Source organism: Primulina eburnea, chromosome 17, assembly GCF_022965805.1.
Source record: "Primulina eburnea isolate SZY01 chromosome 17, ASM2296580v1, whole genome shotgun sequence".
NCBI lineage: Eukaryota > Viridiplantae > Streptophyta > Magnoliopsida > Lamiales > Gesneriaceae > Primulina > Primulina eburnea.
Window position 1 is genome coordinate 5,818,969 of NC_133117.1, and position 13,540 is coordinate 5,832,508.

At 30.8% G+C, this 13,540-nt stretch overlaps 1 protein-coding gene and 1 pseudogene across 2 annotated transcripts; one reads left to right on the forward strand and one right to left on the reverse strand.

Moving 5' to 3' along the window:
- Window positions 1–6,990: 6,990 nt before the first annotated feature.
- Window positions 6,991–9,867, forward strand: LOC140818281 (wall-associated receptor kinase-like 1). Of its 2 annotated transcripts, none has more exons than XM_073178203.1 (3): window positions 6,991–8,527; window positions 8,678–8,890; window positions 9,333–9,867. In XM_073178203.1, the coding sequence occupies exon 1, from the start codon at window positions 7,098–7,100 to the stop codon at window positions 8,196–8,198; it is 1,101 nt and encodes a 366-aa protein (XP_073034304.1). In that variant the 5' UTR covers window positions 6,991–7,097; the 3' UTR covers window positions 8,199–8,527; window positions 8,678–8,890; window positions 9,333–9,867. The 2 variants fall into 2 exon arrangements, with proteins under 2 accessions (XP_073034304.1, XP_073034306.1); XM_073178205.1 differs by having other exon boundaries at window positions 8,745–8,890.
- Window positions 9,674–10,342, reverse strand: LOC140818768 (importin subunit beta-1-like; annotated as a pseudogene).
- Between the last annotated feature and the right edge of the window lie 3,198 nt (window positions 10,343–13,540).

Consider the following 13,540-nt stretch of genomic DNA (forward strand, 5'->3'; position numbering starts at 1 on the left):
TAAAATTCACGTAACTGTAATTATTTTAAATATAATTATTGTGATTATTCTAATATTATATCACGTAATATAATTATTATAATAAATTTTAACGTAAATTAAATTTAATTATTGTAATTAGTGTGCTTATTGTAGATATAAAATTATGTCACATAAATATAATTATTGTCATTAAATTAAGTACAATTATTAATTATTTTTTAACACGTAAATTAAATAGAATTATTGTATATATAAGATTATATCACATAAATATATCGTAACTAAATTAAGTGTAATTATTATTCCAAAATTTCAGAATCACAGTATTATAATTGCAATAATAAAATTAATATTATACTTATTGTTATTATTTAAAACTGATATAACTAATACCGAAAACTTACGTTAATAAGTAGAAAAATCTGAACACAGGTGCGGTACTCCAAAGAAAGAAGAAACTTGCTCCTTCGACTTGCTCGACTTCGGTGCAAAAACGAGGAAGGCAACCCGCATATAAATACTCAAAATTTTGTTCACGGGTTAATAATCACGGGTGTACAAAAATCACGGGTGTGTGCACGGATTCTGAGAATCCGTGGGTCACTGCCACGGATTCTGAATCCGTGGCAGTGACCCACGGATTCTCAGAATCCGTGTACACTACACTGCGCGTTTCTTTTTTTTATTTATTTTTTAATTTTTTTTTTAAAAATTGTTTGAATCCGCAGCAGTATTTTGCGGATTGTTATAGATTTGTAAACATTCTCAATTTGTAATATTTTTGTAATGATTTTTATTTTTTATAATATTTTTAAAAAAAAACCTACATCAGTATGTGTACGTGAAGAATGATTCAAAATAATAGCCTAAAACTCGAAGAAAACGAGCCCACAGCGAGATTTGCATACAACAATGAATAAACTAGGAATTGATCTCGTTGGGGTAATTTTTCTTTATTAATATTTTTTCGAAAAATTTGGGAATAATTATGATTTATCGATAATAGGAATTATTCAAATTGAAATTTTTGATCAACAAAGAATTGTGGCATAATTAATCTAGTGACATAAAATTTTGAATTGATTATCAACGAGACATTATTCAGTTAAACTGTAGGTTATTCAACATACAAATGCATAGAATGAACTTGCTTGATATTAAGGTTGTCACGCCCCGAGACCGGGGTTAGTCGACATCGGCGTTGTTCAACAATCACATAATTGCCAAACAACAAGCCTCGTAGTTCAGTATAAACCAAAACCAGTCTATTTCATAATTAACTCAAAATAATCTTGTCTTACAGTGATAAATTTCCAAAACGAAATAAAATATGCAGAAACGTTATACAACTTGAATCGAAATTTAGGAAGAACGTAAGTGAGAAATCTCCATATCTCGAAACTTCATCTCCAACTCCAAAACATGTCTTATTCATCCTCGTCTACTTGATCTTCATTCTTGTACTAAACTTGAATCGAAACTTAGGAAGAACGGTTTTACTAAATCCGTCGCTAATATTTACGACGGTTTTTACAAAACCGTCGCTGATCCGCGACGGTGTATACAACACCGTCGCACATTAGCGACGGTTTCTGAAAGGTGCGACGATTTGGTCGCCATTTAGCGACGGTTTATATGTAACCGTCGCAAATCAGCGACGGTTTGTACAATACCGTCGCTATATAGCGACGGTTATTATACAACTGTCGTAATATTAGCGACGGCTTTCGTAAAACCGTCGCTAATCCATCCGTTTTTACGAATTAAAAAATTTTAGCGACGGATGTGGTAAAACCGTCGCTAATCCACCTTCTTTTCATTTGAAGGACTGGCAGTTCCCACTTCCCACCTACCTACTGGCAACAGAACCATGAATCTAAGCTAGGGACTGGCAGTTCCCACTTCCCCCCACCTACTGGCAGCATTTTCATATATTTGTGAAGCTCCCGTAGGAGTCCTCTTGCAGCAGATTTATGAAACTTTCTCTTTCATCTTTGATTTGTGCAGCAGCAAGTTGCTGTTTCAAAGCCCCAAATCCTCCCACAAGTTCATCAATTCTCGGTTATTTTCCTTGGAGTGGAGCCACCCGAGAGTAAGTCTAGGAGTTGTCCGAGTTTACTTAGTTAATTTTTTTTTTAAAAAAAAGTTTAAATTAACTTTTTCTCATTCTCGGAGTTACTGTAACAATTAAGTGATTGAATAATTGTTATCACATATCTTGTCCCTTTTCCGTAAGCCACTGTAGCATTTTGTCTAAATATGCACATTTTCGGGGCACAGTAGCTAATTATTATTTTTACGTAATTGATTCTCTCGGAAAGTCGGGAAAAAAAATAATAAATCTACTATTTCGAAGTTACTGTAGCGAATTATTAAAATAATAATAATAGTAAATTTATTTTCGAATTTTGCTTTTCTGAAGTATTGTGCGAAACCGCGTTTCTGCTGTTTTAGGAAGTTCGTAAGCCAAGTAACTTTTGCGAAACTCCGAACTAGATTATGCCTACCATTCTGGAATCCTCTTAACATAAGCTTCTCAGCTACATGTTAATCTCAAAAATTTCTATTTTGGAAAATTTTCGTAAAATCATATTTGAACCCTTATCGACCCATTGGACAGTATCATTGTTGCATTATGTCATTATTCAGCTTGAGCATCGTTATTTTTCATATTCTAAGCATTTTCCATATCTTTCCTTCGTTTTAGGAAATGACTTGTCGAACAAAAGGCTTCTGCATACTTTAGGTACCGTCTATACTTCAGGGACTTTATTAGTTACAAAGCTTGGTTGAACAGAGGCTTGATTTTTATGTTATTTTATATTACTAGCAAGTAGCAACGTGATATCCCGATGATTATTGCTCACGTTTTTTTTGTGTAGACTTTAACTTAAATCGTGTAATAAAAAACTATTTATAAAACATTAAGATGTTGATATATAATCAGTTAATGAAAATAATAAATGTTTCAAAAATGTAAAAACAAATATTTATTAATAGGAGAAATTAATTTAGGACGTAAATAAAAAAACAAAAAAAAAACGGTGCAATAAGTTATGATGGATTCAAAGTTTTTCTTGCTTGATCTTCTCACATATGACACATTTTGTGTATCATTTTTAGTTTTTACTTGTTTCTTTCTCTTGTGAAAGAAAAAATCTTGTCATCGTACCAATCAGGATTTGGGTACTTCTTTTGGCATCATCGTCTAATTTCTTTTTGTTTTATTGGCTTCGTGAATTTGACGTAGGAGTCCTTTGGATTTTTTTTCTCTTTATAAAAGTATCAATTTTTTAATCATCATTAAATTGAATTTGAGAATTTGCATTGTCGTCTTCGAATTTATCTGAGTGAGAAAAGGTCAACGTTAATTAAATTCATTCAACACTTAAAAGCAACGTACTTTCAGCGTCATAATTTCTCCCACTTACTGAAAAAATATATGTTTTATACATTGAAATGTTGTTATCTACTCTACGTCAATAAACTAATCTAATGTTTTAGATGTTTCTTAGTGTTGACGAAAATAAATATTAAGGCAATACAAATTTATAGAATTTTGTATGAGTGTTACATAAAGATGAAAATTTGTTTTAGCTGGTGGTGAAAGGAATCGAAATGCAATTTGGAACTTGAGGTAGGCTTGTGTAGCTTCTCTATCACTTGATGTTGAAGTTTTCTAGGAATTGTATATAATATGATTTGTGTTGAGTCAGAGAAGAAGATAGCTTGAAAAATAAAGAGAGAATCTCAATTCTTGATTAATTGAGTTGAATTCAAGTTTTGGGTTAAAAAATTTGATCAAATATTATTTTCTTTTCAATTCAATTCATTTTATTTAAATTAAAAGTAATAATGTTGGTTTTAATATTTATTTTTTTCATTTGCCAATATATTTAATTTTGAATTCATTTTTAAGACTCTCCGGTCAAAGCATTGAGATACTTTATCACGGGTTACTCATATATATAATTCATTGAAGGTTTTTTTTTTTTTTTTAAATCTAATTACATTAATTTTTTTAATAATTCGTTGAATGTATTCAAATAATAGTAAAATAACTCAATAAATAACGTAATTGGTTTAATTTGGAATTTAAATGAATGTCCAAGAAAATTATTAAAATGAGAAAAATAATTGATACTAATATTAAATAAATTTAATAGTATTTTTTTTAAAAAAAATGACTTATTTGCTACATACAAATTAAAATACGAATATAACTCAACTTTATTTATCACGCTTGCTTACAATTGGAAAACTTATATATATATATATATATATATATATATATATATATATATATATATATATATATATATATATATATATAATGAAATAAATTTTTTTATATAAAAATGAAATATAATGAAAAATGACGTAATTGAATATGCTAATGAAATAAAGACAAGGAAAGAAAGTCAAAAAGACATAATTATAACCATAAAATATGGTTAATTAGTATTAATTATTAATTAATATACATTTTTTTTTTATCTATATCTACGTACCTACAAAAATGTGGATCATTGGCCATGTTTTTCCAATTGTCAAAAGAGAAAAATGACCTCTTTATCAATACAAATTCAAAAAATCAGTACGGATTTATCTATATAAATTCATAATTGTTGTAAGAGTAAAAATGAAATATCAAAATTTTATATTTATTCCACTTAATATATAATTAATTAGTAGTCTAATTATTATTATCACCACAATATACATTGATTATGATAATTTATATCACTTCAAGAATAAAATATAACTCTTATATTAATTTTATTAAATAATTCATTTCTATACTACCTTTAAATATTTTATCTTTTTAATTTTCTCTCTACATGTTATTTTATGATTTTAAAGCAATTTTCTAATTATATTTTTAGCTCAGTTTCTAATTAAGTAATACATTGTAGTATCACAAGAAGATATAAGAAAAATAATAATTATATTTGCAATAGTAGAATAATATGATAAGTATATAATAATCTAATAATATGAAATTTAATATTAACATATTTTATGATTTTTTAACTAAGAATTGAAAGTAAAGAGTTTAATAAATTATTTAGGAGAATTTATATCCTATTATTTATATCTTTACATTTAAGTAGTTTTATATAGAATAGTGTAGAATAAAGGGTCAAGTTGATAAATCGCAAATAAAAAAATTTGTCCCATTATATACACTTTTATAAAGCTAATGATTATTAAATAATAAATAAGTAATAATAAAAATAATAATAATAATTCCTCTTTAGTTTTATAATAAAATGCAACTCCTATATTAATTTTATTAAAGAATCCACCTCTATACTATCTTTAAAAATTTTATCCTTTTAATTTTCTCTTTACATGTTATTTTATGATTTTAAAACAATTTTGTAATTATATTTTTAACGCAGTTTCTAATTAAGTAATAAATTGTAGTATCACAAAAAGATATAAGAAAAGTAATAATTATATATACAATAATAGAATAACATGATAAGAATATAATAATGGCAAAAACTTGTGTGAGACGGTCTCACGGGTCATATTTGTGAGACGGATCTCTTATTTGGATCATCCATGAAAAAGTATTACTTTTTATGCTAAAAGTACTATTTTTTATCGTGAAAATGGGTAGGGTTGACCCGTCTCACGGATTATGACCCGTGAGACGGTCTCATATGAGACTCACTCTATAATAATCTAATAATATGAAATTTAATACTAACATATTTTATGATTTTTTAACTAAGAATGGAAAGTAAAGAGTTTAATAAATTATTTAGGAGAATTTATGTCATATTATTGCCATAAGAAGACGAGATCTGCATTTTATGTGTTTGAGAAATGTATAAAGATCAAGACACACTAAAATTAAAAGGGATCAATGATGATGTAATTTTTTTTGTAAATAAAAAAAAACTATTTTAGATCTAATTAAATATAAGTGACTTTTCAAAGAATCTCTGATCGATGAGCTTAATCCGGCAGGCCATGCTGTGCACATGCCATTATATATATTGTTCCATAAATCAAGTAATTCACAAAATTTGTAGTGTTCTGCTGCTTTCTTGAAAGGGTACAATAAAACAACTGTATAATGGAGGAGTACTTTACCTTAATGAAGGACAAATTAAAAGGTTGCTCAAGTTGATTGAGCATCTTAAATATTAATGTACTTTGTTTTTTTTTCTAAGACTTATTTTTCATTAAGATTGACAAAACAAGAGAAATTTCAATTATCGACCATTCGCTGTACATTTGGCCAATGCCTTGACCTCGGCATTCTGTGTAAACTCAAACTTGTAGGTGACAAGTTCAATCACGTAGATATGTATTTTCAGAATAAATTAGTTAGTAACATTAAATAATAATGAAATTATGTAAAAAAAAATTAAAATAAAAAATGCCTTGAAAATGATATAAGAAAAGCATTTTGTTTGATAGATATGTTTATTGATTTTTATTTTGTGTTTAAACAAAATATGTCTCATTAGATTCTTAGGTCGAGGTTGCACAGGCCTAGCTACATAAAGGGACTGTCATAGAAAATTAATCATCTAAATTTTTTGATCTCTATGCTAACTTGCATGCTTGAGATTTTAGCATATTGAAGACAAATCGATATACGTGTGTTACAAAAGAAGTTTGGGGTTGAGTTCAACTACAAGTTTTCGTTCATGACAGTATAATAGATCTTCAAGCCACATGCTACATATCTTGTAAACTCATAGAAAAATATACAATACTTCAAAAATAATATTGTTTTCTTTCCAAGGTTTTGGCATTGCTCCTAAATGACATAATGTGATTCCATGTAACAGATATAAATGAATGCAAGGACAATCCATGTGATGAAAATAGTATTTGTTCAAACACTCCTGGGAGCTTTCATTGTGTTTGCAAAAAGAGATACTCCGGTGATGGAAGAAAAGACGGACACGGATGCATTGCTGTAAACTCTCATTTTCCACTGATGAAATACTCCATAGGTATGGTGAAATCAAATATTTTATATATGTGTTTGTGAGTAATACATAAATATATAAAGGTAAGATTGAAGATAAGTGACCACCTATATTGACCGACTTTTGCACATTTTCCTTGTTCTCTTTGTAATTTTGATGTTGTCACTTGATGTTTCAGGTTTCAGTATTGGACTATTGTCCATTTTTATTGGTATTACATGGCTATATTACGTAATGAAGAAAAGAAACCTTATTAAAATGAGAGAAAAAATTTTCCGTCAAAATGGCGGGCTCCTTCTGAAGCAGCGGATTTCATCTCTTGAGTCTGGAGTCGAGCCGTGTAAGATCTTCCATGCCAAAGAGCTAGAAACGGCAACAAACAACTACTCTGAAGACCGGATCCTTGGCACGGGCGGTTATGGCACGGTATACAAAGGAATCCTACGAGACCAACGAGTTGTGGCTATCAAAAAATCCAGAATAATGGACCAGAACCAAATCGAGCAATATATAAACGAACTGTCCATTTTGACCCAAGTAAATCATCGAAATATCGTGAAGCTTTTGGGATGTTGTTTGGAGAGTGAAGTTCCTTTATTAGTTTACGAGTATATATCAAATGGTACACTCTATCATCACATACATCACAATGGCGAAGCGCCTTGGTTTTCTTGGAGCGACCGTTTAAGAATTGCTGCTGAATGTTTTGGTGCATTGTCCTATCTTCATTCTCAAGCAGCAACGCCGATCATCCACAGAGACATCAAGTCACAAAACATACTCATGGATGAAAAATACAATGCAAAAATTTCGGATTTTGGGGTTTCCAAATTAGTCCCCGCTGATCAAGCACATGTAATCACTCGAGTCCAAGGGACCTTTGGATATTTAGACCCCGAGTACATGCAAACAAGCCGGTTAACCGAGAAAAGCGACGTCTACAGCTTTGGAGTTATTCTTGCAGAGCTAATGACAGGGAGAAAGCCAATCTCCAGCACGGCACCAGATGAAGAGAAGAGCCTGTCCATATTTTTCTTGATATCATTAGAATCCAACCGCTTGTTCCAAATCTTGGATCCCCGAGTACGTAGAGAGGGGACTCTAGAGCAACTCCAGGCCGTTGCAGAGCTCATAAAGAGTTGCCTTAAGCTACAAGGTGATGATAGGCCAACGATGAGAGAAGTGGCGATGGAACTCGAAGTACTACGAAAAGAAAGAGACTTGAACACAATGCAGCAACGGGGAGTATCCCTTTGATCCACGCAATAAACGACCCGCTTATAAGTATTCACCAAAGATGTTACTTCGATTTTTCTCCAACGGCCAGCCTTCCAAATGTTCCAAGAGTACAAAGTCAGTTTTCTTGAACAAATCAGCAATCCAAGTGAGGAAGAGGAGATAGTTTTGCCATCAGAGAGCTTTCATTTGTCACAGGGGAAACGGGTCTTTAATAACATCAGCCGGCCGCTGTACAAAGAGGAGGAATGTGCTTACTTAACTTCACAGGTCACTTGTGTGAAGAATGGTAGAATGGACACAATGTATTAGAACTGGAGATGGCAAGCTAATGACTGTTCTTTACCCAAGTAAGCACTCATGAGTAATCTCATTATTTTAGTCTATAAATACACACATATATACACACACACACACGTCTACATATGTGTGTGTGTGTTCGAAAATATTTATTATATAAGTTTTGCTCCATCCAACTGGTGTGCTTTTGTTTTTTGTAGGGCTAGTTTTTAGTGTTGATTTTATGAGTGATTTAACTTCAAAAATGTATTGATTGGTTTGGTTGAGGTTCAAAGCCAAATTGTTCTGGGAGAAACTAAGGGGGAAGAGACTTTTCTTCGTGGGGGATTCAGTGAACAGAAATCGATGGGAGGCCACGACTTGCTCTGCTATCCTGGAAAATGGGAGCCCCGTTCTTTGTTTTCTCGATTCAGGTTTGACTCTCCATAAGCTAAAATGTGTCCAAAAGATATCAAATAATTGTATTATTTTCATTCTTTCATAACTAGTAATACTAGTAATATTTTTGTTTATTTGTGTACAAAATATTTATCTATATTGTGTCGGTTGATCAATTATTAAGAACCCTTAAAAGCTAGGTCCTACATTATTTTCTATCTCACCAAATTGAAGTTGCGACCGGTGGCGGGGTTCTGTCTGTCGGATTCTTGGACTGTCATGGTCGGGGTCCTCATTAATTCTTCCTTTTTATAACATTTGGGGTGGGGACTTTCTTTTTTTTTTTTTAATACCGGCATAAAGCCATATATCTCTCTTAAAACATAAAGATTTATATCACTTCAACCAAATAATGACAGTGGACTTTGCAATCTAAAAATTTTTCTTTAGATTTAACATTGAATTTGTAATGTGTAGGATTATAATGCTACAATTGAATTTGACGGCGCCAATCCTGGTTTAATCAAATTCAGATGATCCACGAAATCACAGCATATCCCAAAGAACAAAATGGCAGAATACATTTCCAAGAATGGATTCCATTGGAAGGATACAGATATTCTAGTCTTTAATACTTACATATGGTGGATGAACAGCCCCGGCAGAAAGCTGATCCGGCTAAATTCGCTGATTGTTTGCATTGGTGCCTTCCAGGGGTGCCCGACACATGGAATGAGTTGATTTATGAAAGATATTAATGTACAAATAATAATATAATAATACTAATAATGGAAGATATTAATGTACAAATCAATTTATTATAACTCTGTTTTATCTGTGGCAACCAAATCAATGAACTACAGAAGATGAGAGGAGCATATGGTAGCACGAGCTCAGCCTTCGAATTCTTGAATCCCTGAAGAATTCCTGAATAACCCTCGAAATATTGTGTCTGAGCAGGTTGCCATAGTCCATCTCATCGGTGTAATCCATCCGAGTGCACACTTCCTCTGCATCATTGATAGTACATAACTGATGTACTTCTCAAAATGCTCAGTGATTGCAAGATCGAAGTCACCAAAGCAAGAAAATATGGCAGGCTTAAGCGAGCGGTGTAGTTCAGCACTGGAGAGATCATTGAGAAGAAGTGTCATCATCCGATCACATCACGGCAAGATCTTTTCATCCAGTGCACGGGAAAAGGCGCAAACCTGATATTCCTCAAAATTTTGCAAACCCATCTCTAAATATTCATGCCCGGTGGCATAGGCCAGTGCGCTAGTAGCAAGCATAGCTTCTTCATGAACTGTAGAACTACGGCAACCAAAAACATTGAGGAAAAGCAGTATGATTTGATCAGCCACCTGTAATATTATGAGCTTAGTTTCATCTGCACTGCTTAGTTTTTGAATGATAACTTGAAGAAGCGACAAACCAAGTATAGCTAGCTCAGACAAAATCTTACAAGTTCTAGATATGAGGTCCATAATTAGCTGGATTTCATAAATCTCAAAATAAACTAAGGTCAGATTCTCTTATTGGTGAAGTTTGGTTTATGCCTTAATCTCGAAAATTCTTTGTATTTTCAGAATAAATTTAGTAACATTAAATAATAATGAAACTTTATACGATGTAAAAAAATTTAAAATAAAACATGCCTTGAAAATGAAATACGAAAAGCATTTAGTTTGATGAGATATTTTTATTGATTTTTATTTTGTATTAAATCAAAATATGTCTCATTATATTCTTAGGTGGAGGTTGCACATAAAGGTACAGTTTGGTACATAGGATATGATAAGTAAGGGATATACAGTGTAAGGATAAATCAAGGATAAATATAATGATAAGATAATATGTTGAATGTTTGGTATGATTTTAACATGAGTGATTAAATTTATATATTGACATGTAATGACAAAATTAACTCTATCACAAAAACTTATATTTCATTATATATATATATATATATATATATATATATATATATATATATATATATATGGTTCTGAAATTTGGATCCGGTACCCTTTTTATTCAAAAGAAATCATAATTTTCAATATATGTTATATATTTTACTCCAAAATCCATTTTCTGAACATCTCTAATCCTATAAATTCAAAAGAATTTTGAGTAAGTTATCATTTAATAATTGCCTCTTATACTTTTAAACGATATATAAAATACAATTTAATTGTAAATAGTTTGTTTAATTCTAAAACATAAAGGTTGAAATTAAAACAAATTTGACATAATGCCTATTGCCTACTCGTCATATAAATATTTATTCAAATAAAATTCCCATTATTTGACATTCAATGTTTTCGAACAAATAAAGCCATATTTCCATTTTATTTTACTTTTTAAAAAAATCATATTTCCATTTTATAAATGGGGGTAATTAAGTAATTTGTAGTATATTTTATCATTAAATTAAAACTATCACACCTCTCATTAAGGATGTATTATCCTTCTAAAAATGTATTTATCAAGGGCCCATGATATTATCATGGGCTTTTTAAAAACGTACCAAACAGGGGATAAGACGGATTATTTATCAATCACACCCTTGTCTCGTGTACCAAACAGTGCCAAAAGGAACTAACTGTCAGAGAAAATTAATCATCTAAATATCTTGATCTCTATGCTAACATGCATGCTTGAGATTTTAGCATATTGAAGACAAATCGATATACATACAAAGGAAGTTTGGGGTTGAGTTCAACTACAAGTTTTCGATCATGACAGTATAATAGATGTTCAAGACACATGTTGCATATCTTGTAAACTCATAGAAAAATATAGCAATACTTCAAAAATAATTTATTTTACATGCGTGTACCTCAGTATTGTGAAATCAAATATTATATATATGTGTTTGTGTGTAATACATAAATATATAAAGGTAAGATTGAAGATAAGCGACCACCTCAATTGACCAACTTTTGCACATTTTCCTTGTTCTCTTCGTAATTTTGATGTTGTCACTTGATGTTTCAGGTTTCAATATTGGACTGATGTTTATTTTTATTCGTATGACATGGCTAGATTATGGAATGAAGAAAAGAAACCTTGTTAAAATGAGAGAAATTCTTCCATAAAATGGTGGGCTCTTTTTGAAGCAGCGGACTTCATCTCTTGAGTCTAGAGTCGAGTCGTGTAAGATCTTCTATGCCAAGGAGCTAGAAATAGCCACTAACAACTACTCTGAAGACCGGATCCTTGGCATGGGGGGTTATGGCACGATATACAAAGGAATCCTACGTGATCAACGAGTTGTCGTTATCAAGAAATCAAGAATAATGGACCAGAACCAAATCGAGCAATTTATAAACGAATTGTCCATTTTGATCCAAGTAAATAATCGAAATGTCTTTAAACTTTTGGGACGTTGTTTAGAGAGTGAAGTTCCTTTATTGGTTTACGAGTTTATATCAAATGGTACACTCTCTCGTGATCACATACATAACAATGGCGAAGCACCTTGGTTTTCTTGGAGCGACCATCCAAGAATCGCTGCTGAATGTGCTGGTGCATTGTCCTATCTTCATTCTTCAGCAATCAGCAGCAATGCCGATCATCCACAGAGACATCTATTGTTTTAGTACCACGAATAATTAGCACTTGACAACTATTCAATTTTACACGAACAAAACTCTAATATCTTAGTAAAACCATGGTCTCAACGATGTATAGATTGTACGAAAGTACAAAAGAATGAAATTATATTATAAAACTTTCAACCGAGAAGATGGGAGAATTGAATTCTCAATTTGAATCTCAAATTCAAAGTCCGAATTGTATGTTTTCGCTCGGAAAATCATATTGCAATATATATAATATTCGTTATTTAATTAGATTTTGTTTAAAATTAGTATAATTAATTTGATTTCAAAAATCAAATATATTATTATCTTTACACGCTATCCTACTTTATGTATATCAAAATATCTACAGGAAAAGAAGCAAAATCTTTTCCTTTTTATTTGATATGGTATTAAAAAAAAGAGTGGGTCTCATGTGAGACCATCTCACGGATCAATATTTGTGAGTCGGGTCAACCCTACCCATATTCACAATAAAAAGTAATACTCTTAGCATAAAAAATAATACTTTTTCATGGATAACCCAAATAAGAGATCTGTCTCACAAATACAACCCGTGAAACCGTCTCACACAAGTTTTTGCCTAAAAAAAAAGAAATTGATTATTCTAGTCCATTGTCTTCTTTATTGCACATTTTGTATTATGTCTTATTTAATTAAAAAAATCCTAAAATAACATTTTTCTATGAACACACATGTTCCATTTTCGTGAATCATTTGTTTAATTATCTATTATTTTTCTTTAAGACTTAAGAGTTGATTTAACATTTGTTCTGTTTTATTTAATTTATAATATATTAATTTTTTAATACTACTTACTTATATCAATAAACATATTTTAATAAAATTATAAATTGTTAGCTTGAATTAGTGCATACGAAACCACTAAGGTTATAATATTTTAATTACGATTGTTGATCATGCAAAATAATATAAACAAAATCATCAATCATCATGGTTATGAAACGTAATAATTACATCAATGTGAGTTTACACAAATATAAATAAGAAATCTGATGGTCTCAATTAAGTCTCTACTTCATTTAATTCTAACAGTTTATGAGTATGCACAACAAACCT